The sequence below is a fragment of the Magnolia sinica genome, chromosome 3, assembly GCF_029962835.1.
Source record: "Magnolia sinica isolate HGM2019 chromosome 3, MsV1, whole genome shotgun sequence".
Classification (NCBI taxonomy): Eukaryota; Viridiplantae; Streptophyta; class Magnoliopsida; order Magnoliales; family Magnoliaceae; genus Magnolia; species Magnolia sinica.
The window spans coordinates 339,786-364,725 of NC_080575.1; the positions used below are offsets into that span (position 1 = coordinate 339,786).

At 40.3% G+C, this 24,940-nt stretch overlaps 1 protein-coding gene across 2 annotated transcripts in view; it reads right to left on the minus strand.

Annotated features, from left to right (window-relative positions):
- Nucleotides 1-12,614, minus strand: part of LOC131239176 (uncharacterized) — a 29,350-nt gene extending 16,736 nt beyond the window's left edge. Inside the window, exons 1-4 of one of the 2 annotated variants that reach the window (XM_058236743.1) lie at nucleotides 12,232-12,613; nucleotides 10,784-11,183; nucleotides 10,467-10,623; nucleotides 7,438-7,482 (exon numbers count right to left, since the gene is read on the minus strand). In XM_058236743.1, coding sequence (XP_058092726.1) covers nucleotides 7,438-7,482; nucleotides 10,467-10,623; nucleotides 10,784-11,183; nucleotides 12,232-12,390 — 761 coding nt within the window. In that variant the 5' untranslated portion in view covers nucleotides 12,391-12,613. Of the gene's footprint in view, nucleotides 1-7,437; nucleotides 7,483-10,466; nucleotides 10,624-10,783; nucleotides 11,184-12,231 lie in introns of both variants that reach the window. The other variant, XM_058236744.1, reaches the window with a different exon arrangement.
- Between the last annotated feature and the right edge of the window lie 12,326 nt (nucleotides 12,615-24,940).

Below are 24,940 nucleotides of genomic sequence, written 5' to 3' on the forward strand. Positions count from 1 at the left end.
GATGCAGCTATTTGAAAGATTAGAATATAAATCGAATAATCTGCAAGTATGCATTAATGGAAAGCTGCAAAATCTTCATATTGTGACACGTAGACGCCAAAATAATTGACTGTGGAAGTGAATTCCAATAGTCTTCTAGTTTTTTAAGGGCTCTAAAATTGTATCCCAAAGCGAAAACTATATATAAGAGAAGATGCAAATCATTCCAAAAGCAGCCCGAATGAAACGGCCCAACATCCCCTTAATGCATCCCTATCGACATCTCCTACAACTTCAGCTGCCCTAGCCCACTCAGGGGCTGATCTTTTGACTTCAAAAAACACCATATCATGATGCTCCCACTTGTCCCGGAACCTGCCCCTTGTCCCGGAAGATCCTGCTGTTCCGCTCAAGCCAAACCGTCCACAGCACTGCAAACAAATATATTTGCCACAGATCAGTCCTCTTCTTGCGTCCAACCCCTCACCATGCCATGACCCACAAGAAGACCCACCATCGAGCCTGCATAACCCAATCTACCTCGAATAGGCTGAACAACCTCCACAAAATTTCTGGATAAAGGTGCAGTGAATGAACAGATGATCAACTGATTCCGCTTCCCCTAGACACAGTGCACCCATCCATGATGAGCATTCTCTTTTTCATCAAGTAATCAATTGTGAGCACCTTGTTCTTCCTGACTAAACAAGAAAATGCTAGCCTCTCGGGGGCTCCTTTATACTTCTATATGTCGTACAATGGGTCATGATTCATGTGAGATGGGATAGAAGCAATCACCAATTAAAATGATCTAACTGCAAATTTACCCAACTTCCAGCTCCCAAACCCACCTACCTGTGATGTAACAATCCACATCCACTTGATAAATAAGGCTCATGGAGCTAGTAAATTCCTCGATCTCCTCCTCATAAAGAGAGGATAGGGAGAAAGAAAAAAAGAAGAAGAAGAAGTAATGCTTAAATAGATCGGAGCAACTGATGCTAGAACAACCATTGTTCAAAGTATTAGTATAGCTACAACTTTTACTGGCTGGAGATACGGAAACAATATCGATATCCCTGATAATATCGTCGATAACCGGAAATGTGAGGAAACATGGGGAAAACGGTGGAATTTTTCAGTGAAACTTCAGGAGATGCTAAAATATACATATTTGCATATTTAGGAATAAAAATTTTGCAAAAAGAATGCACACATAATAAGTTTCCATTTAACGGGGGCCTAAAAGCATGTGTTGTCGTAAGAAACCGGTACAACCATCCCATCCATCCCATCTATCGTCCAACCTTCCATTCAAATATCTATCGATATGTCAGAATATTGACAACACATACTATTTTGTCAAGAAAATCGTCAATAACCGGAAAGGAAACGAAAGATTGTGGTCTCGATATCACCCATGTTGCAATAATGATAACATCGTGATATGATCAATATAATCATCGACAATTTGAACATTGCATATAACCATGTGCCCATAAAAAAATTGAAATGGAGAGTTTTTTAATAAACATAATTTTGGTGGCTTCGATACATTGGCGATATTATTGAAATATCGCCGATACACCGGCGATACAAGCGACACCTAGAATTTACTCAGTCGAAAATATTGGCGATATCGATACATTGACAATAGAAGCGACACCTAGAATTTACTCAGTCGAAAATATTGGCGATACATTGGTGATACTTAGCAATAAATCGACGTTATATGGAATTTCTGAGACTGCCGGTGTTAATGGTATCGCTACCAATGTTATTGGTATCGCCGAGCTAGAGATAGGGATAATATCGGGGATACTCCGAATAACACATGCTTGAATAAACTTCAAAATATTCATTTAGCATCAACCACATGGTTCATGCATGGCTATCTATGTATATCCTTTAAACAAAGAACTTCTACTTAATGTTAAAATCCAAGGACACAACCCGATTTGCTACATAATTGATGTAAAATAATAATAATAACAATCCAGCGAGACTGATGAACCTCCAAGTAGTGGGGATTGGAGGGATCTCAAGGGACGATAGGAAGTATGTTAGTTCTTGTTTAGGCCGATAGGGAATTTCAATTCCAATGAGGCACAAGTTACGAACTTGCGGTTAGTATGAAGGAACTCATTCCTATTCAATAATAAAGGGTGATTCTTCAAATGTGACCAAATGGGCCTCATCAGCATATGAAAATCTTTGGAGGTTGGTCAGATGGTTTGAGGAAATAAGGGAAATGAGAAGAGTCATCATTGTATCTTTTGTTTATATTTGTAGGGAAAGAAATGGTGATGCAAATGGTTTGACAAGAAAGAGATTCAATCGCAATCATTCTGGATTTGAGAAAAACACAAATGTACACATGCACACGATCTCTTACATTCCCCCTCAAGCTAAAGCATAAATGTCACACATGCCCGAATTACACACAATCACTGAAGTTAAGAAGAAGAAATAGCGTTGGTGGGAATATTTGCTAATTGCTCCTTGGACCACACATCCTAAGTACATTGTAGTTGGGAAGAAATTGATGGGGATATCACGTCACGTATACCCTTACGTATAAATCAGAGGAGGAAGCAGGCCACGCCAATTTCCCTATGGCTAGGCGAATACCCGTGATCGTGCTGAAGACCCATGTGAATGTGCGAGAATCTAGAAGACCCCACACTGGGAAGATGCACATGGGCTGCTTTATGGAATGATCCAGATCGTTGGATCAGGGGGATGCGACGATCGGGCCATTGGATCGTTGATCATCCACATCAGTTTTAGACTTCATCATATTTTAGGATTTAGTTTTTGATTATTTTATATTTGGACACATTATGAGTGTTTTAGTTGATTTTATTTAGACTAGGGCTATTTTCGTTAAAGTTCACAAGACATGGGAATTTTTGTAATTTTTGAAACTTCTTGAATCTATAAAAGAGGAAGGTGTGTGACCACTCCCTCATTGAATTTTGTGATTGAGAGAGAGAGAGAGAGAGAGAGAGAGAGAAGCTCTTGCTTTTTTCTCCTATCTTCATGCGATTTGGAAGGAAGATTGGTGCAAGGCCAATCTTCATTAATGGAGGTGCGAGGTCTCCATCTATCCCCACACTGTCTTCTCTTTTCTTCCCCATCCAGGTATTTCCTTCATATTCTTAATTCTCTCATCCCAAATCTTCGTCTTATCCCAAATCCAACTTTCTCATACCCATCCGCAATCCAAACCCTAACCCGAAGCCTAAAATTCCCAATTTTCCTACCTTCCTAAGTTACCCAAACCCTAATTTTCACCCTATGTTGTATTAGGTTTCCTATTTTGAAATAGACTATATCCTATGCTAATTGGATGTCCCTACATCCATTAGATCCTAGTTTCTTTTTAATTAATGATCTTAAGTTACGATGTTGGTACCTTAGGCTAGGATTATGCATGATTTTCTTTTGATTTTCATGATAGTTGTGATGAATATAGCGACGTTTGTGTTTTTTTGTTAAATATCTTAATTCGGTTATTTGATCTCACATGTTACTTAGTTCATGCATTGGTCTTACATCAGAAATCTTCTCACATAGAGTTACAATCAACTACAACGTGTGTTATTCTTTCGTGAAAAAGAAAAAGAAAAAGGAGGATCACACGCAATATGAGTTGTTGCTAGATTGTCACAATGCAATGCAACTAGAGCGGTAACATCGATCCCATGTCTTAAAGACAAGATCATGACGTGCCGTAAAGGCTGTTATATAAAGGTAACGGTGACAAACATTACATGTTACAGGGTCGTAGAGGCTGTAATGACCGTTACAAAAAAAATGACCCGTAAAGGCCGTTACAACTCTCAACAACCCGTTACACCCCCCATAAAAGCTGTAAAGGCCCTGTAATAGTCCGTTATAGGGCTGATACAGGTTTTTTGGATTTCTTCCATAAAAGAGAGAGAGAGAGAGAGAGAGAGAGAGAGAGAGACCGTAACAGCTTTTACACCCCGTATCGTAAAGGTAACAGTGGTGATTGTTACGACCACTGTTATCGTTACGGAATACCTTCGACAAGATCTAAGCCACATGATCTCTCATATGCCATGTGCCATAGAGCAATCATGCCGCTAACAATAAGCAAGCGATAATAATATACTTCTTGATTTTCCAATGAACAAGATTAGCTCCCACAAACATCAATAGCCAATTGTTGGCATTTTGTATTTAGAAGACTTTGCCCAGTTTGCATTACAACACCCCCCAAACTTAAATATGATCATGATTGCATACAAGAAGACCCTTGCCCAAGGCAGCTTTCACATGGCAAAGGGTTCTATAAACTAATTAAGTTTGTGAGAACATGAATACTACATAAACTGACTCATAAAACTCACAGCATAGGGAATGCCTAGTCAAGTTATGATAAAGTAAATAAACTTTTCCACTAAAAGCTGATGCATGTAAGGATCATTGAGCGTCGAAGTCATGATGCAAACGATGATTCACTTCTATATGAGTCTCTGCAGTCCGTGCACCCCAAATTCCAGTTTCTTAAAGAAGAAACGGTGCATATTTCCATTTGAGGGATGAAAATTCATTTCTTAAACCAAGCCACCACAATCTCGTCTTCACTATTATTCATTAAAAAAAAAAAATCCCATCTTCATTGTCACCAATGATGACTAATATCATCAACATAAAGCACTATAATACTTATGGATGCTCCTGAGCACTTTATGAGCAAAGAATAATCACTTGGCCTATCAACAAAAGTCAATTTGAGATGCGGCTCTACTAAACTTCTTGAACCACATTTGTGGAGACTATTTAAGACCAAAAAGCTTTCTTCAGCTTGCACACTTTCCTCCTATGCCAGTTGGAAGGATCTAAGAGGAAGAGACACATGCATCCCCTAGTGAAGATCGCCATGAAAAAAGGCATTTTCCACATCCAATTGATGATGCTACCAATTACAATGAGTGGTAATTGACAGAAGAACACGGAGTTTAACTTGGCGACAAGAACAAATGTTTCCTAATAGTCCACGCCAAACAGTTGGGTGAACCCCTTTGCCACAATACAACCTTGTATGTAGCAATTGAACCATCTTGATTGTACTTCAGGGTGTATACCCACTTGCAGCCAACCACATGCTTTCCTTTCTGGAAATTCAATCAAGTCCCATGTTCCCTTCCTTCAAGAGCATACATTTCTTCCATCAAAGCAGCTTTCCGATGAGGATCAACTGTGGAATCTACAACTCTAAAAGGAACAAAGGCAGAGGAAATAGAAGACATCAAGGCTTTAAAAGCTGGTGAGGTGGAATGATAAGGCACAATGTTAGGTGTGTTTGAGCACTTAGCTTTACAAAGAGCAATTGGTAAGTTGGGAGATGGAAAGGAATCGGGTCGAAGGATTGATAGTGATCGATCATCTCTATGGGTTGATCCCTATGTTTCCTCCAAGGGGTCATTTGGTTGAAGGTAAACGGTTGTAATCGGTGGTAAGTTGATGCACATGGGCAAAAAGGTTTATTTGGTTGATGGTAAACTGTGGTAGTTGGAATCAATGTGAAATGGAGTGCAACAAAATCATGTGAATTGGAATCCTCTCAAAAGGCTACGAATTAGATGCAAATGCCAAAAACAGTTGGATTTTCGAAAGCAAGCCCCACTTCAATAACCCACCCTAGGCTCAGAATTTCCTTAATTTTGGCCAAAGTATATATGTCAATGGGCTTATTACAATTATTATATCAAATGTCATATCTACTAATTTGGGGCATTAAAAGTTAAAACTGATTTACTTAATGCATTCCAATTACAGGCATCCAAACATTGAGCCTCTCTCACCCCATTACCCTTCTAATTTTATAATTTTAAAAAAAAAACACACACACACACACACACAAATTTTTTTATTTCCATTGTGTTCTAATTATAGGCATCCAAACACAACTAAGGATTCCAATTTGCATTGATTCCATTTACCATGTGATTTGGATTCCAATGCATTCCAATTACAAGCATCCAAACGAGCCACAAGTGTAAACCTTCAACAGCTTCTACATAGATTTGAAGAGACCTGAATGGGACTAGGAGAATCCTTGATGACCAAAAGAGGAAGAGCATCATTCATGTAGAGAATGTGGTTATTGTCAGTGAGGAGAAATGAAGTAGATTCTCAAAGAAAGTGACAGTCTTAGAGACATACCTCTTTCTATTCACAAGACTAATGCTAACACCCCTTCTGACTGCAAGCATACCTTAAAGAAAATCCATTTCACTGACTAGAGAACCAACTTTAGATAATCACAACACCTGAACATAATACACACATCAAAATGTTTTTGTAGGAACACTATTCAAAAACTGACCCCTCTCATTCAACTCCACTCCTGCATTAATGTGATTCCAAATGGCCAATCGTCCGAAAGATACAATTGTAGGACCTGGATGCCTTACCAACTAGTACAGCCTAGATTAGTCACTCCCTACCCAACTGGCACAGAGTAGAATTATCCACTGGTAAGAGTACTGCAAATTTAACGCATGTCATCATTTCCCCTACCCCTTGGTAAATAAAGCTACCTTATCGCCATCATTCTGTTATTTGTATCAATCATCCAATACGCCCGTACCAGATCCACTTTGGCCTGTCCCCTAAAAAAAGGCTTGTATGGGCCATGTTGGCCATATCGACACTGAAACAAGGCAAATACGACCAATACTTCTACACAGGTCCAATCTTTTTCTCTTTTCATTTCAATTTCTCTAATTTCTCCTCGTTTTGTTTTATTTAAACCCGGATGAAACTTGAGAAGTTCTTTTGGAGTAGAGCTATGCCCATTTTGGGGATCAAAACAAAAGAATGTAATCAGGCTGGAGGCTCTTGATTGTAATCAGGGTATGTAACAGTCTTTTACATAGTACCTTGCGAACGGTCCCAAGCCCAGATAAAGGAGGGTTATGTCAACAGACGGCGTCAAACTCATGCCATAACTTCTATCATGAATCCGAGACTCCAAAGGCGGACACCCTAGTGCAGGGGGAAATGGTAGGGAATTGTTAAGAAGAACCAGTTACAGATATTTTTTTCAATCCATAAGAAAATATCAATTACTTTTTGAGAGTTGAACTGTCCACCATCTCTTGTAGAAAACCATTCTTTCGGAACTAATTACTCAATATGCTTGACAGGTATACAATGGTTATCTTCCTCAATGTCATGTTCCCATTATATGACAGTATGCAGGGGTCTACTCCATCAAAGTGTTTCCTTAAATAGCTTCAGGGAAATAAATTCCATTTTTTTGCAGTGTTATTTTTACCATTTTTTTCATTCTTACTAGTTAATTATTATCCATGCAAAATGAAGGCTCAAGACAAGACAGAAAAACTAGCTGCTGTTGGACAAACTAGATTAAAAAGAAATGCGTTATCTTGTAGTGTTGAGACAGGCTAAAAAGCAAACCCTTTGGCCTGAAGTTGCCATAAGTTCACAAACCCATCCAATGCGCTGCAAAACAGATCATAGAAAACCAGTAAGAATCATTTTGTGAGAAAGTTGGCGGACCAAAGCAATAATATTCACATGGGAAATAAAGTTGAAATTATATAATCTGAAAATAAACTCCAAAGAAAATAATGAGAAATTAAAAGTATGACAATGGACATGCAAAATCATCAGGAAACCAAGTAGACATGAAAGTGAGATCTATGCCAAATAGTTTAAACAGGCAGGAACATATCTAAAGTTGTATAGCTTGGACCATTGCACTCGATTATGGAAACAGTACTGATTGTGTTATAAAGAAACATGTAATACTGATCCATAGATTCACATGCAAATTATCAGTTCAAAAAAGGATAGTTAAGCTTTTCAACCTCACACTTTTTTTCTATAGCTTCTGTACTCCAGTACATGATACATCAACAGTCAACACAGTCAAATGGATGAAAAAAGAAGACATCACAAAATAGCAACAGATAGCACAGCAGTAGAGATTTCTACAATAAATACTTCTCATGTTGAGGCAATCATTCTGTTATACTTAAGTGCCAAAAGTTCCCTTCTACTTTACAAACTTGGCACCATGGGAAGACAGCATGCAGGTTGATGTAATTTCAAAATCCGTATAACTGGTACATGCATTTCTCAATGAAAGAAGCATTCACAATTACGGCTCTTTCCCAGAGGGAAGGTTCCACATAGATGTACCTCTTCCCAGAGAAAATCATTGAAGTTGACGGCCAAGGCTAGCAGACTTCACAAATAGCATGTCTCTCAGACACTTTATCAGAGGAATGGTTGCAGTTTTCTTGGCAAGAATGTATTGACCAACATGTTAGTGGAGCACAATGGATACAAGAAATTTTTTATGCAGTGTCCTAAAGAGACCAGATGGTGGTCCATCTCCATTTGTGAGGATTGACTGGCCAACAATAAGGGAAGGTTCGATTAGTAGATTTATAGTGTCAAAGAGAAGGTAATGTGCAGTCTGCAAGTATGAGAAAAGACAACTCAATGGTTTGCATTGAGAATTTGTCCAAGAACAATTTGAATGTGCATGTACCATTTTCCTGCAAACCATTTTGGAAACCTTAAAAACCTATCAAAGAATAAGTAAGATGTATGGGGGCCACTAGTGAAGAAAGTGAGCTTCCAATAATTGAAGGCTTACATAGAGGTCAGCATTCAGCCCGTAACATAATTGAAGACTTTTGTGGCTCTCCTCATTAGGAGTTTGGCTATTACCCATGTGTGTGTTGTGGGTTTTTTTCTGAGTTGTTTGGGGCAGATTTCTTTGTATTGTGCTAGTTGTGTGGCTTTAGTTGGGGCTTCTCTTCTTTCTTTTTTTTCTTTTTAGCCCTGTTCATTGTTTGCTATTTCTTTTGCTTTTGAATAAATAGTTAACTATTCATCAATAAAGATGGCCCTAAAATTAGAGAAAATGAGGACTCATACATCTCAAGAGGCTAAGAAGTATGACTCAATGTCAAGGCTGCCAGCACTTGCTTCAAAAACCATTAGGAGAAGAGAATTCCCGTGGTGTCCTACTACTTAATATAGTTCCTTGATCAATTCCAGAAGATCATCATCAAGGCAAGACCCTCTAATGAGGATTGAGCTTGATTGAGATTCTCTTTCTTTCCATTTTTTGCTTAGATCCACCACATCCATCATTATTTTCCTCCTCCTTTCCTTCTTTTTTTTTTAGGTTGTCCACAGTAAAGATTCTATTTGACGAATTTCACCGTTGAAACACCAAGTAGAAACCACAATGAGCTCGATCAGGCGGCCATGATATGGGCTTGGGCTCTTCGGCTCAAAAGCACACCAGTACATCGAATTACTGAAACAGAGACCCCTAGCCATAAGTTACAATCGAAAACTGCCATCGAGTTTTGCTAGAACAGGTCCCTAGATATACCACAGAACTTGCGGTCTCCTCCTGCGCAGTAAATGAGCAGACTCTTAATCCTCTCCACTGTTACCTTCTCTGTGGCTGACTTCCCCTTAAATATGAGCATATCTCTCTCAAGCCAAACAGACCACATAACTGCATAAAACACTCCATTCCACAGACACCAACCAGCTGTCCCCCACACTGTGGCATACCAGCTATCAAACAAATGCGCTATGGATTCTGGGAAAACCCAGTACATGCCAAACATGTCCAGTACCCCTGCCAAATCTCCTCAACTATGCTGCAGTGCACGAGGAGGTGGTTAACTGTTTCTTCCACCTCCTGGTACATTATAGATCTGTTTAGCAGAAGCAAACTTTACACTGCAGCTAGTCCACCATTTGAATCTTTACCAAACAGGCCAACCACGCAAAAGCCCTGATTACTGCTCACATCCTTTCAAATTGTCCTGAAATAGGAGCCATGGAAGCCCTCTCGAACAAGTGACAAGCCAAAGATTTCACCAAGAACCTGCAATCCACTGACAGGTTCCAACTGCGCCTATCCCTGACCGAACTAGGAATGGAAAGTCCAAGAAGCATTTCCAACATACTAGCCAAACTGCCAATCTCTAGATCTTTTAGATCCCTCCTGATATGCAATTTCGATAATCCACCCATTCTCAGCAGCTCCATATCTAGCTTCAAGCACCCGTCTCACCCCCGCAGCCTCTCCACACCCTATTCTCCACCACCATTTACAGAGATGGGTTATGTTGAATGATCTAACGGATCTCATGCCCAATCTGCCCAACCAAATTGGCTTGCAGATAGACTTTGGTAGGCTCAAGACTACATGAAATGCACCCCGTATAATAAGGTTATTAACAGGTCTAATGTACAAAAGTAGTTTATGTATCTACAAATGGCATAAAGATATCAACTTTGCTAGCCAGTTTGCAACTGACATGAAACATCAATTCACACAGCAACAAACTTATTATAGCTGTCCCGAAAAATTATTAAAAACATGGGGCAATGACAGATACCTCACATCAAAACATGTAAATGCCTTAGTCCATAGGCCCTGTTACCTTGTCACAAAGAGTTGATCATTGACTGGATTTAGTGCAAGACTTCTCAACTTCCGCTTGTGTTGACTAGAGATGTGGACACCAGGTTGGCAGCGGACTGTGCATGGTGACGAGCAGCTACGTATCATCGGAATCAAGTCCCTATGCTCCTTCTGTTCTGCAGTTCTCAGACATAATTACAACAACATTAAATCTCATATAGCCAGAGATTTGCAACGAATGCAATACCACGAGTGACACAAGCCAAAAAAAACAAAAAACAAAAAACTTGTACGCAAAAAGCCTGAAGCATTGACTTGTGCATAAGCTAATATTACCAAACTTCCTTTTAGTCGCCTTATCCTGTAAGTCAAGGGCTTCCTTGTCAGGAAAGGGTCTGCGAGAAACATCTCTTTTTAATTTTCCAACATTGTTATGTTGAGCAGGAAGTGATGCCTTCGGTCTGCTGCCAGGATTAATTGACGCCTTCATACTAGTCTCTGCCAACTTTGGAGGTTGTGCAACCTTGGGGTTCACTGCAGGAATAAGAAGTTGAGGTTTACATTGGGCCTGTGTCCGATGCTGGCTTTCATGGATAGGGCTTGCAGCTTTGCACTCCACTTTCACATGCTCAATGCCATTGCTCGCAGCTTTACTTGATCCTATTGTGCTGCGTTGGGATCTAAGACAAGCTAGCCGAGACTCTGAATCTTGCAACCTCCTCTCAGCTTCTTCCAGCTACATCTTTCCCAACAAGATAATTAGTTATTTCCAGAAAATAGTTGAAATTATGAGAACCAAACAATTTTAAAATTAAGCATGCAACACTATATATGGAGCCATGTATCTGTTCAAGAATTGCAGCATATATACAACAAACAAAATGATATTTTGACCACCATCTTTATGCATTATCACACATTACCACCAATAAATCCTTTGAAAAGAAGAAGTTTATGACTAACCCACAGACCTTTTGGAAGATGCACTAAAGCCCTAACAAGGAACTATGTTAGACTCAAGGAAAGTATGGATGTGGCTCCTGCTGCCAGTAGGCAATGAACAAGTAATTCAAAGGCAATAAAAAACTTGATACTTTTAAAAGCAAGCAGGTTCTTCTGGTCAAAACATCAATCATGTTGGATTAGTCAATCAGAAGAGCATCTTAATATTGAAAAACCATTCTCAAACCATAATTAAATTCATGTATTGATATCGTTTTGGTTATTTGTTATGTTATGCAATTGTCTAAAAATTGCAGTTAGAAATCATCTTGTAATTGGACTTTGATCAGACACAATCAGATATTGCAAAGCTGTTGTTGGGAAATCCAAGTATCTGCCTGAACTGATTTTTAGAAAAAGAGAGTGTGTTTGTGTTAGAGAGAAGATGCATTAGAAACTGTTCTTCTCAGGCCCCCGCTTCATACATTCAAAGGTGGTCAGACATGAAAATCATGTCAAACAAATATAAATGAATAAATAAAACTGTGTTGTCTATCAAAACTAATTATCCAATTGCTTGTCCAATGGAGTGATGATGCCAATCTGCATCAAGGTGACGGTGTGACGTTACGAGTATAGAAAGAAGAGATTGTTTCATGTACTTGATATATCAGTTGGGAATTTTAACATAGGAGGAATCATTGGATCGAAGCCTTGGTATGTTTCTTGATAATTGTTTATTGACAGCTATGGATTCTTATCGGGAAAAGCCTTCATTATTCCTTCTCTAAATGACTGATGATGATCACGAATACAGAATTAATTGATGGGGAGAGGACAACCTGAGATTTGCAATCGGTTATCCTCTTCTTGAGATGCTCTGTGAGAGCTACCAGAGCTTCTTCTTGCTCAGCGATCGATACCAACTTCACGTCTTCCTTCTCATCTGTTGCGATCGCCTCCTCCACCTTCAACTTCTTCAGAATCGGCGGCGGGTTCATTATTTTTTATTTTTTATTTTTTTTACCTTTCTCGTTTTCTTTGAACTCAGGCAGGTACAATGCAAAATCTCTCGCTCCTCTCAATCTCAGTCTCAGCTTATTTATTTAGCTGAAAAAGCAAGAGAGGAAGAAAGAGAAAAGGAAAAGGAAATTTCCGTAAGAGGGTATAACGAAAAGAAGAATGAAGAGGACCCCTGTGTAGGGCAACACCTTTTTCATCTGAGGATTGTTATTGTTAACATAAATAAATCCCCGCGTGTTTCAATATCATACGTCGGGAATCTAGGATCTGGGTCTCTTCAAATGATCCAGACCGTTTGCACCATTAGTATCAATTATGTCAGCTGGCTTTGAAAATGAACGGTCACGTAATCTATGATTTTAAATATACAATCTGAGAAACTCTTCGGCCTTCAGATCCCTATCACATAAACGGTCGGATGTAATCCAGCAAACCTCTTTTCGATTTGGTGTGGGGGTGGGCAGGTAATACACGACACCTTGTCTACAGCTAGTTGGTAGAGCTGATAGAGGCTGCTTAGTGTGCGTGTGCGTGTGCGTGGGTGGTCCGTGCGCGGATTGGGTCGTGCTACCCGCACCACAGGACCTAGCAGGAGACGGACGCGGATTTCCTGGGGAGGCCTTTCGCAGGAAGTTCCTGCGCAACGATGCTGGGTGGGGCCACTGCAATGTTTGTGAGAAATCCATTCCGTCCACCCGTTCTGCGAGATCATTTTAGTACATATATATATAAAAGTGAGGTGGATACAAAACTCAAATGGGTCACACGAAAGGGAAAATTGGGAAAAGAAATTCCCACCGTTGAAACCTTCCTGATGTTTATATGCCATCCAAACCTTTTATAAGGTCATTCCCAATGAGATGAAGTGAAAACACCGAAACGATAGCCTGATACAAAACTTTAATGGCCAGAAGAATGCTTCAACGGTTCTCACTGGATGCCCACTGTTTTCTACTCCGTGGCCCACTTGAGAGCTAAATACACCTAATTTTTTGTCACACGTCCTAAAATGAGTTCGTAAAATGGACGGACGGAGTGGATTTCACTCAAACATCTCGGTGAGCCCCGCCCAGCATCCTTGCGCAGGAACTTCCCGCTAAAGGCTTTAGCAAGAAATCCGCGTCCGCGGGAGAGGGACGTGGATTAGATACTGACAGGTTGAGCAGCGAGACTCGCTACTGAAGTGACGTCACCAAATTCTGTGGACCCCACTATGAGATATGTGCTGTATCCACAACGTCCATTCATTTGGAGATATTATTTTAAGGCATTATCCAGAAAACGAGCATATCTAAAGCTTTAGTGGACCCCACCACAGAAATCAGCGTGAAGATTGATGTCCACTGTTGAAACCTTCCTAAGGCCCACCATTATGTTTTTTCGAAATCCAACCTGTTCAAAAGTTAACAAAGACATTGAAGAAGGGAAAACACAAATATCAGTTTGATCGAATACTTTTGTGGCCTTTAGAAGTTTTCAATCGTGGTGTCACTCTCCCTGCTGTTTTCTGTGGTGGGGCCCACTGGAGCTTTGGATGTGACTCATTCTTTGGATCTTATCTTGAAATGATCTCTCCAAATGAATGGACGGCGTGGATACAAAACATCTATCATGGTGGGACCACAGAACTTGGTGACGTCACTTCAGTAGCGGTCTCCCTACTCAACCTGTCAGTAGCCAATCCGCCCTCCGGGATACAGACTGTCCGGACACTTGCAGGGGTTCCATGAGCCATCTTAATGGGACGCAGATTAGCTACTGACAGGTTGAGTAGCGACACTCGCTCCTGAGGTGACGTCACCAAGTTACGTGGGGTCCACCATGATGTATATGTTGTATCCACACCGTCCATGCATTTGGAGAAATCATTTTAGGCTATGATCCAAAGAATGAGTCAGATCCAAGGCTGAAATGACCCCACCATAGAAAATAGATGTCCACGTGATGTTTATTTCAGATCCAGACTGTTCATATGTTAACGCAGACACGAAAGAAGGGAAAACAGAAATATCAGGTTGATCGGAAACTTTTGTGGCCCTTGTAACTTTTTAATGGTGGGCGTCCCTCTCCCCACTGTTTTCTGTGGTGGGGTCCACTCAAGCTTTGGATCTGACTCATTCTTTGGAGCATGCTCTAATATGATCTCTCCAAATGGATGAACAGTGTAGATATAAAACATACACCATGGTGGGGCGACGGAACTTGGTCACATCACTTCAATAAGGAATCTCGTTGGGGGTGCACATTGAAAAAGTAGAACCGTCGAATCGGACCAGAATCGACCAAACGGTCCGGTTTGGTCCAATTTTAGAGTGCACCAGTTCTAGTTCCGATTTTAGATTTCAAAAATCAAATAACCGATTACATCGGTTTAGTTCTATTTGGGGGTATATAGAATCGAACCAAATCGTGAACCGATCCATAGAGCTGAACCGTGGATTCGAACCACGGAACTGAACTGTGGAACCGAACCTAGAACTGAACTTGGAACCGAACCAGGAACCCTTTGATTGTTTCCATATTTGATTCATGATTTATAGTTTACAATGCACTATTTGATTGTTTCCATAAAGGTATTTTTGCACACCTTATACAATATCTAAACCATTCATCAAATGGATCACAACATGAATGGACATAGGCTAGATTATAAAATAAAACATGCAATTGAACTGGATTATAAAAAGCCCAGAACTATGGAACCGATTCGGAACTGAACTGGTTTTAACGGTCCGGTTCCAGTTCGGTTCTAGGGTGCTAACAGTTCGGTTCCGATTCCGAATATCCTAGAACTATTAGGAACAGTTCGGTTTTGGTTTCACCTCAGAATCGAACCAAACTGACCCGTGTGTACCCCTAAGTCTTGCTACTAAACCTGTGAGTAGCTAATCCACGTCCATCTCAATGTATGTATTTTATCCATCATGTGGGGCCACCTTCGATAACCACTGCTCATCATGTATAGCTCACCTTTGGCGTGGATTATCCATCATGTGGGGCCATCTTTGATGTGGGTCGCCCATCATGCGGGACCTATCTTGGATATGGGCCACTCATTATTAAGGAGGACATTTGATGTGGACCATCCATCATGTGGGGCCTCTTGATGTGGATCATCCATCACATGGGGCCGCCATTATTAATTGCCCGTGATGTGGAGCCCATCTTTGATGTGGACTATCCATCATGTGGGCCCCACCTTCAATGTGGGTTGCCCATCATGAGAGGCTCACCTTGGATGCGTGTCATTCATCATCAGGGGTAACCTTTAATGTGGACAATACATCGTGTAGGACCATCTCAATATGGGTCATCCATCATGAGGGGCCTAGCTCCAATGTCCATTGCCCATCATGTGGAGCCCACCTTTGATGGAGATGGAGATCATCCATTGTGTAAGCCCCGCCTTTGAAATGGGTCATCCATCATACTGGCCTGCTTTGGATGAGGACTATTTATCATTATGGGCTAACCTTTGATGTGGATCATTCATTATGTGAGCCCATATTAATATGGGGCCATCCATCATGTGGGGCCCACCTTTGATGTGGACCGTCCATCATGTAAGCCCCACATTCAATGTTGACAAATCCTATGTGAGAAAGACAAACCTTTGTACAAGTTTCATTTCTTAATCGGGTTCTTCTCTGTTTTCCAAAGGAAAGCCCTTGTTGGATGTTGAGTATTCATGATTGGTCTTTCAAACAAGGACACTTGTATCACAAGGGACAGGTGCCCTACAATATGATTGGGGAAGGCCATTGATCTAGGGGACAGTTGTGTACTAGATCATTGTAGGTGCTATCGCTGGAGATATCTACAAGGATTATGGGCGATTGTGGATAGACTCGCATGATTCAGTTTGTCAATTGATAATAAGATTAACATTGGTTGGAAAGACGTATCCCAGAGGCACGAAGATTTTACCGAGCACATAACAGTATGGGTGTACCATCGACGCACTTTACCTTCTAGTTAGCTTACTATGGGTGTTGCATGCCAGTGGACACACATCTCTAACTAGGATTAGTACGAATTAATTTTCTGCTAGACTAGATCTCCTTCAATTGTGGAAACACCTTTCAGAGCATGAAGATTTTACCAAGTGCTTCACAAAATGAGTGTACCATCGATGTACTTTACGAACTAGTTAGTTTAATATAAGTGTCGCATGCCGAAGATCGTGTCTCTAGAACTTGTATAGTTAAATAGGTCGAATTGTTGTGAAATGTTGTTGCAAGTGAACTAAGTCTGTTTGGAGATACGCATCCGAGGCATGATGGTTACTTCGAGTGCTTAACTAGACGTGTTGTACTTTTTATGCATTTTACCATCCGACTGGTGCACTATGAGTGTTCTTTTTCTATTGAGGATTTTACTGGGTGACTAGTAGTGCGGGCATGCTTTCTCGTGTTTTTATTGACTAATTAGCCATGAGGGGCTACTCACATGCCAAACAGACGCTCATCCCCAATTTTAGAGTTCCATGTTTATGCTTGTTTGTTCAACTATAATTTAATTTCTGTAAATATTTGTTGGGTTGACATGTTTACATCTCATAATTGTGTGCTTAGTTATCATGTTGTGGGCATAATCTTGAGAGTACTTATTCACTATGTAGGTCTCTGACACCTTCTATTTGACATGTATAGGTTGCTTAGGAGACGGGCACAATGCTTGGAGAGCGCGGGAGAAAAGTGTGGGGTTGAGTCGATGGTCGTGGAGCTCTCCTCCTTTTCTTATTGTTGCTCTATACTTTCTGCATTTTCGGACATTGTGTTGTATGCCTTGGTTATAAAATTTGACTTTTGACACTGGTTGGATGATGACTTGTACTTTTGGGTCTGGTTATGTTTATACCCGCCTTTTGTTTAACGCTATGCTATTGTGTGCTACTCTGATTTTGAATTTCAAGCCGAAGGTTAATCAAACCATGTGATCACGTGATAGTTTATGCCCCATGTGCAGCCAACATTTTAGTTAATGCTCATGAACTCAGGACTTGGGTAATTATACTCGGGTACAAGTTCCTGGACATTACAGAGGTGGTATCAGAATGGAGAATTGAGATAGCCGGGGCCTTAAGAACTAGGTTTATACAGCCATAGAGCCTCAGTGTTGGAGTATGAGGATGTAGACACTTTACACCCACAAATTAATTACCTGTAATCGGATTACAGTTTAAAATTTTTGAAGGCATCCAAGCGAAGCATAAACTATTGATGATTTTCTTTCTACCTCTCCTCTTACATGAGCAGTCCTCGCAGATTATGTTAGTTATCTTCCTCACCTTGATGTCGATGGAGTGAAACGATGGAAATCTAACTCTAGTTAGTTTAAGTAAGATGATGATGATGTTCCCCACCTAATGGCATGCCTAGGTTTCAAACACAATAAGCTATTCATGCCTGGACTCATTTAGCAGACAAACAATACACATATGGAATACTCAACCTCTCGTCAAGTGGAACTATGTGAACGACCCTTGAAAAAATCAGGATGGTTCACTTACCAGGGGCTACACATGCATGAGAGATAAGATAATTGACAGGAAAGGCTTGTGGGACCTCGTTTGATGTACATGCTGGCTAATTCGATGACTGTCAGAATTGATTTTAAGGACAAGTACATTTTAGACTGGATCCCGTAAAATGATTGATGGATGTGTGTAAGACGTGGGAATTGAGCACTTGGTCAAAGTAGATGCACACCAAAGATGCCATGACCCAGAACTTTAGATGGCCTGCTCATGCTGACTTGTTGTATTTTGCTTACAAGTGTCATGGTCTTTTATATACATGCTGCCAGGTGGATGAATGGGTTGACCTGGTCTTGTACCAGGCATGTTCACGGTGGGGTCCACCCTATGAGTAGTGAAGATCTTTTGAGAGAGTTTGAGTGATTTAAGGTGTTCCCCGTCATGATGGATGGTTTAGATCAATAACTGGAAATACTCGACTTATTCATAGCTTGGACTGTCAGGTAACAAATGAGAATTTAGTACAGGAGGAGGTATTGTTGGGAAACCGCGGAAACACGCGGAGATGAATCAAGCAGAGTACTACCAATCACACAACCAAGTCCAAATGTAAACAATCCAAATTTTACATGGAAAAACCATTGCGGAAAAAAACCACAGCACGAAGCAACAAGCATGGACTATGAAAGCATAAATTACAATGCATAGAGTGTTACCAACTCGAACAAGCCTCGAATCCACTTCACAAAGCCCAAGCTATGCCCTTTTAACCCTTACGAATGAATTAGAAAGCATAGAACTCCTCTATCTTCTCCCAAATCCCGATTACACCTGATATATATATATATATATATATATATATATATATATATATAGCACCATACAGTATCACAATTGGAATAGGAAACAAATCCCGGACTTAAGCAATTATGCACGCGCACTTGATGACACCTTTGATGGGACTTTGATGGCATTGATGATCTGTTAATGGCATCAAACACCTTCGATGACATCAAGTAAAACATCAAATTATTCTAACAATAAAACATGGATTTTAAGATTTTTTCTGATGGCATCGACAGACCCTGTTGTTTACAAATTTAAGACATCATTAACAATCTTCATCACGCCTTCAATCTTCATTCTTCATAGCTTATTATTCTCATCTATAATTCCACCTTACATCACATCTCACCATTTTTTCTCATGCACACTTCGTCTTCCATTTACTCCAAGCCTAGAGAAGTTACACAAAACTTAAAATTCTCTATGGGAACCACTTTCATAAGCATGTCAGCAGGATTCACACTCGTGTGAATCTTCTTTAGAGTCACGCCTCCTTCTTTAAGCACATGTTGGATAAAATGATAACATGCATCAATATGTTTAATATGTGAGTGATAAACAGATTTTTTAGCCAAATTTATCTCGCTTTCGTTGTCAGAATTGACTAGCACGACCTACTGCTAAATCTCCAATTGATTTATCATCCCTCTTAATCAAACACCTTCCTTAAATGCTTTTGTTACCGTCTTATACTCAGCTTTGGTTGTGGAAAGAGCCACCATAAATTAAAGCTTTAACATCCAACTGATCGCTTCACCCGCTAACACAAACGAGTAACAAAAAGTTCACTTTCTATTATCCATACTGCCCCGCGTAATCAATTATCTACATAGTCTACTAACTTGGCCCTTGATTTCTCAAATGATAATACGTAGTCATGCGTACCTCGAATATATTAAAGTAGTAATTTCACTGCCTCTCAGTGTTGCTTGCCAGGGTTAGACATGTATTTGCTAACAATACTCATTGCATGTGAAATATCTGGTTTATTACAGATCATGACATACATCAAGCTGACAACTGTGTTTGAATAAGGCACACTAGACATATCTCGCTTTTCTTCATATGTTTTATGACACTGTTCAAAATATAGCTTAAAAGGAGCTGCGTGGGGAACGTTGACCAGCTTTGCCTTGTCCATTACATATTTCATCAATACATTCTCAAGGTATTCAGTCTGAGATAACCACAACCTGCTTCTCTTCCTATTTTTGTGTTTATCAATGCCAATAACTCTATTTGAAGCCTGTGACGCCCCGTCACTATGGTCACATGTGGGTGGGCGCACATGTGAGGGGGCCCTAAGGTGACCGGTAGGCTACTATACACACAGTGAATGTGAAATTTTGTTCCATATCGGGAAAATGTTTTATGCCATCGAGCTCATGGGAACTTCCCATGAGGTCGAGCTGTGTGGGCCCCTCCATAATGCGTGTTGAACATCAACACCATGCATTTGATGGGTCCCCTTTAAATTATGGGATATCCTAAAAATCAATCATATACAGAACTCAAGTGGGCCATACCATCTAAAATCATGTGAAGACATCCCATAAACTTATAAAAGCACTTGGTGGGGCCCACCTGAAATTTGGATGCGTCTAAAACTAGGTCTGACCCCTCATCCAAGTGGGAGACACGTAATGGATGGGCTGGATTTGTGAACCACATCTCGGTGGGCCGAAAAAATGATTATGAATGTTTTAATGGGAGGGTAACCCATATTAACTTTTGTATGTGGTGTGGCTCACACAAGTCATGGGCCCACCATGGAATGGTGCATCTGACTGATGGGGTAGATGATCATGGTGGCCCACACAGCTCGACCTTTTATATATATATATATATATATATATATGAATGCTCACACACACCTAGTTGGACATTGCATTTTCGTCCAAACTAGCTGTGCATTTAATAAGAAAATTCACTCTTTTATATAATACATACGCTTACATTGAGAGGTTTTAGAATGCATGTCATAGTTATGTAAAGTAACATGTGTGTCAATGATCTAAGCCATTCATCAATTAAGACCCACTAAGAAAAGTTATGTAACAAAAACTAAGAAACAGCACTTGTAAGCAAAGTACGTATGCATGTTAAATCTGGATCGTTGGACAGTTTTATTAACAACTAACACTTTCCATAAGTATTTGACATGACCTATCATAAGATCATAAAAATAAAATAAAATTTGTCCTTGTAATGTTTACATGTAATTATCCAATGCACGGATCTGGTTTTGAGTTGGATGGTCCAAATCTATAATAGGTGTGTAGCCAATCATATATTTACTGTCCCTTCACATGTATCCTCTTCGCTTAGAAATTTCCAACTATATGACCCATTTACCTTTTTAAGCCCACTTCTTTTTACCTCCCCAGAATACTCCCCAGCCATATGGACGTCTTGCCAAAGGTCGAAAATGCCCCTGCATTTTTTGCAAGTACAGTCGGAGCAGATGAGGACGAAAGTACCTCTGTCCTTTGAAGTAAAACTATGGCTACGGATTATAACCGTAGCCATAGATAACATAATCCGTAGCCATAGGTTTCGTAGGCCGGTGTGTCAGCCTCCCCCCACTCCTTTTTATATATGTATATTTTTTTTCACACACACTCGTGGGAATGAAGGGAATGATCTTGAAATTCGCTGGAGTTGCATATAATCCACATTCAACTATAAAAACCCATCAAGTATTTGGGTAATTCTTTCCAGTTGGAGAAAATCCTGGGACCAGTGTTCAAAGTATTGGTATTGCTACAAGGTTCGCTGGCCAGGCATACGAAAACAATATCGATATTGTTGATAATATCGTTAATAACTGGAAATGCGGGCAATACAAGCAACACCTAGAATTTACATAGTTGAAGATATTGGTGATTACATTAGCGATATTAATACATTGGTGATATAAGGGAGACATGTTTGAAAGATGAAAAGATGGTGGTGTAAAGATGAAGAGAAAGATATTTAGAAGATGAAGAGTGGGGTGCTTGGAAGATGAAGAGAAAGGTATGTGGAAGATTTCGAGTTTGCCCCGCTCAATTTTCAGTTTGCCCCGTTGATATTTTGTGTTTGCATTTTGTGTTTGCCCTGCTCAATTTCCAGTTTGTGACGATCAATTTCGAGTTTGCCCCGCTCAATTTCATGTTTGTCCCGCTCAATTTTCAGTTTGCCACACTCAATTTCATGTTTGCCTCGTTGAATTTTATGTTTACCCCGTTGAATTTCATGTTTGCCCCGCTCAATTTCCAGTTTGCCCTGCTTAATTTCATGTTTGCCCCGCTGAATTTCATGTTTACCCTGCTCAATTTCTAGTTTGCCCCGCTGAATTTCGTGTTTACCTCGCTCAAGTTCCAGCTTCCCCCGTTGAATTTCATGTTTGTCCTGCTCAATTTCCTGTTTCCCCCACTGAATTTCATGTTTGCCCTGCTCAATTTCATGTTTGCCCTGCTTAATTTTTAGTTTGCCCTGCTGAATTTCATGTTTACTTCGTTGAATTTCATGTTTGCCCCATTCAATTTCATATTTGCCACGCTCAATTTCAAGTTTGCCCCGCTCAATTTCATGTTTGCCTCACTCAATTTTCAATTTGCCCCGTTGAATTTCATGTTTGCCCCGCTCAATTTCCTGTTTGCCCCGCTCAATTTCCAGTTTCCTCCGCTGAATTTCATTGCCCCACTCAATTTCTAGTTTCCCCCGCTCAATTTCATGTTTGCCCCGCTGAATTTTCTATTTGCCCCGCTGATTTCTGGTCTTCTCTACTCCCGTAGAGAATCTCCATGAGAGATTTCCTACTGCACGACCCATTTATGGCCCACGGGAGTAGAGAAGACCAGAAATCTTAATGAAACTTGCGCGAGTGAGATTGTGGAAAGGCCTTGCCATGCATCGGACAAATATGATAGTTTTTAGCTATCCGGTCCATTCATCGGATCATAAATAATTTAATTCCTTCTTGCGAGTAAAATGATGCACTCAACACGTAGATTTAGCATAAGATTATGAGGTAGATTGTTAGATGATCCTTTAACCTTTGCATATGGATTTTATAAAGGAAGGGCCCACATATTTAATGGCCTAGATATCTCACAATCATGCCAAGTTCTCCACATATTCAATGGTAAGTCATCGATAATATCGAGACTAAATTGATAGTATCGATAACTAATGATTTATGTCCATTGATGTAGATGGAAAAACTCGTCTCGACATAAATGGAGAGTGTCTCGATGATATCGAGATTCAATCTTCGATATATCGAGCGTTGCTCGATAATATCGACTTTACCTTTGAAATGTCCAGTAGCCAACATTGAAATTTCAATAATTTCTCGATATATCGAGCATGTCCCGTTAATATCGACATTCAAATCTCGATATATCGAGCAATGCTCGATGATATCGAACGATCTCTCGATATTATAAAAACCCTTTGTATGCTGCATTTAATGTTTTCACCAAACACTTCATTATTTCGAGCATGAAATTGAACGGGGCAAACTAGAAATTGAGCGGTGCAAACATGAAATTGAGCGGGGCAAACTGAAAATTGAGCGTGGCAAACATGAAATTCAGCGGGGCAAACTAGAAAACTAGAAATTGAGCGGGGTAAACTAGAAATTAAGCAGGTCAAACATGAAATTGAGCGGGGCAAACATGAAATTGAGCGGGGCAAACATGAAATTGAGCGGGACAAACTGAAAATTGAGCGGGGCAAACATGAAATTTAGCGGGGCAAACTGAAAATATAGCAAGCCTAGCATGAAATTGAGCTGGGCAAACATTAAATAGAGTGAGCCTAGCATGAAATTAAGCTGGGCAAACATTAAATAGAGGGATCCTAGCATCAAAGATTGCAGCTGCAACCAGTTTGGAGGATTTCATGTAACCCTAGCCAAGATGGAAAATGGCAAATGTAGAATGATAATATATAGATGATAAACGAAGATTTTAGTTAGGAAAATAGGAAGAAAAACGTCCTTACGAGTGTTTTTCTTTGAAATGGGGTGAGAAAGGCGTGTGTTTTGAAGAGCAGGGGTATTTCAGGTTTGCCCCGCTCAATTTCATGTTTGCCCCGCTCAATTTCTTTCTAACTTTATCGACAGGATGAATTGCAAATAAAAATTCCAGTGATCCATAAGATGTTTTTAATTGTGGGTTTTCAATCACAGCCGTTTCCTGTGGCGTGGTCCACCTAAGGTTTGGATTTACTTCATTTTTATAAGCATGCCTTAAAATGAGCCATCAAAATAAATGGACGAGTGTGTGTGAAAAAAAAAAACAAAAAAATTATAAAAAGGAGGGGGGGGGGGAGAGACTACCACACTGGCCTATGGCGCCTATGGCTACGGTTATAATCCGTAGCTAAAGAGGGCAGCCGAATCGGCATGTTCCTGCTGGATAGGCTAGCAACTGGCAGGAGATCGCCAGTTTGGTGAGCCCGCCCTGATATGGGTTTGTTTTTGGTTATATCTACTGATTATGTTAACTATGGCTACGGTTATTATTCGTAGCGATGGGTCTACTTTAAAGAACAAGGGTATTATCGTCCTCAACTGCTTCGACCGTACTTGCAAAAAATGTAGGAGCATTTTTTACCTTTGGCAAGACGTCTGTACGGCTGGGGAGTATTCTGGGGAGGTAAAAAGATATGGGCTTAAAAAGCTAAATGGGCCAAAAATGGGTCGTACAGTTGGAAATTGTCTATATGGAGAAATTTCCAACCAGACAAGAAAAAAATGACAGTTGACGAAGCTTGTGACTCAGCTTAAGTCACCATGAGTCATGTCGAGTCGACTGAGTCCACAATCAGACCCAATGGGTTGATTCAGGACCAAGCCACATTCACCAGCTAGTTCTTAGTGAATTGACTTGAAAGCTCGTCGAGTTGAGTTGACTCAGCCTGGTTCTGAAGCAAATCACTGAGCTTTAGAATCGTGACCTATGTGTGGCCACATGTGCCAAAATTTGGTGGACATCTGAATTATGCATCGAGTGCGCCACAACATGTATGCTGAATGAGGGCAGTTGGCAGTTCTATTTACAACCTTCCATTGTTTCATACATGTGTGGCCCACCTGATGAGTTGATTGTCTGATATTTGGGCTAGGTCCTATACACTGTACACCACCTAATGCATGCATTGGATATCCACATTTAGAAGTGCATGTGGAGAGGTATATATGGGCTTAGGAG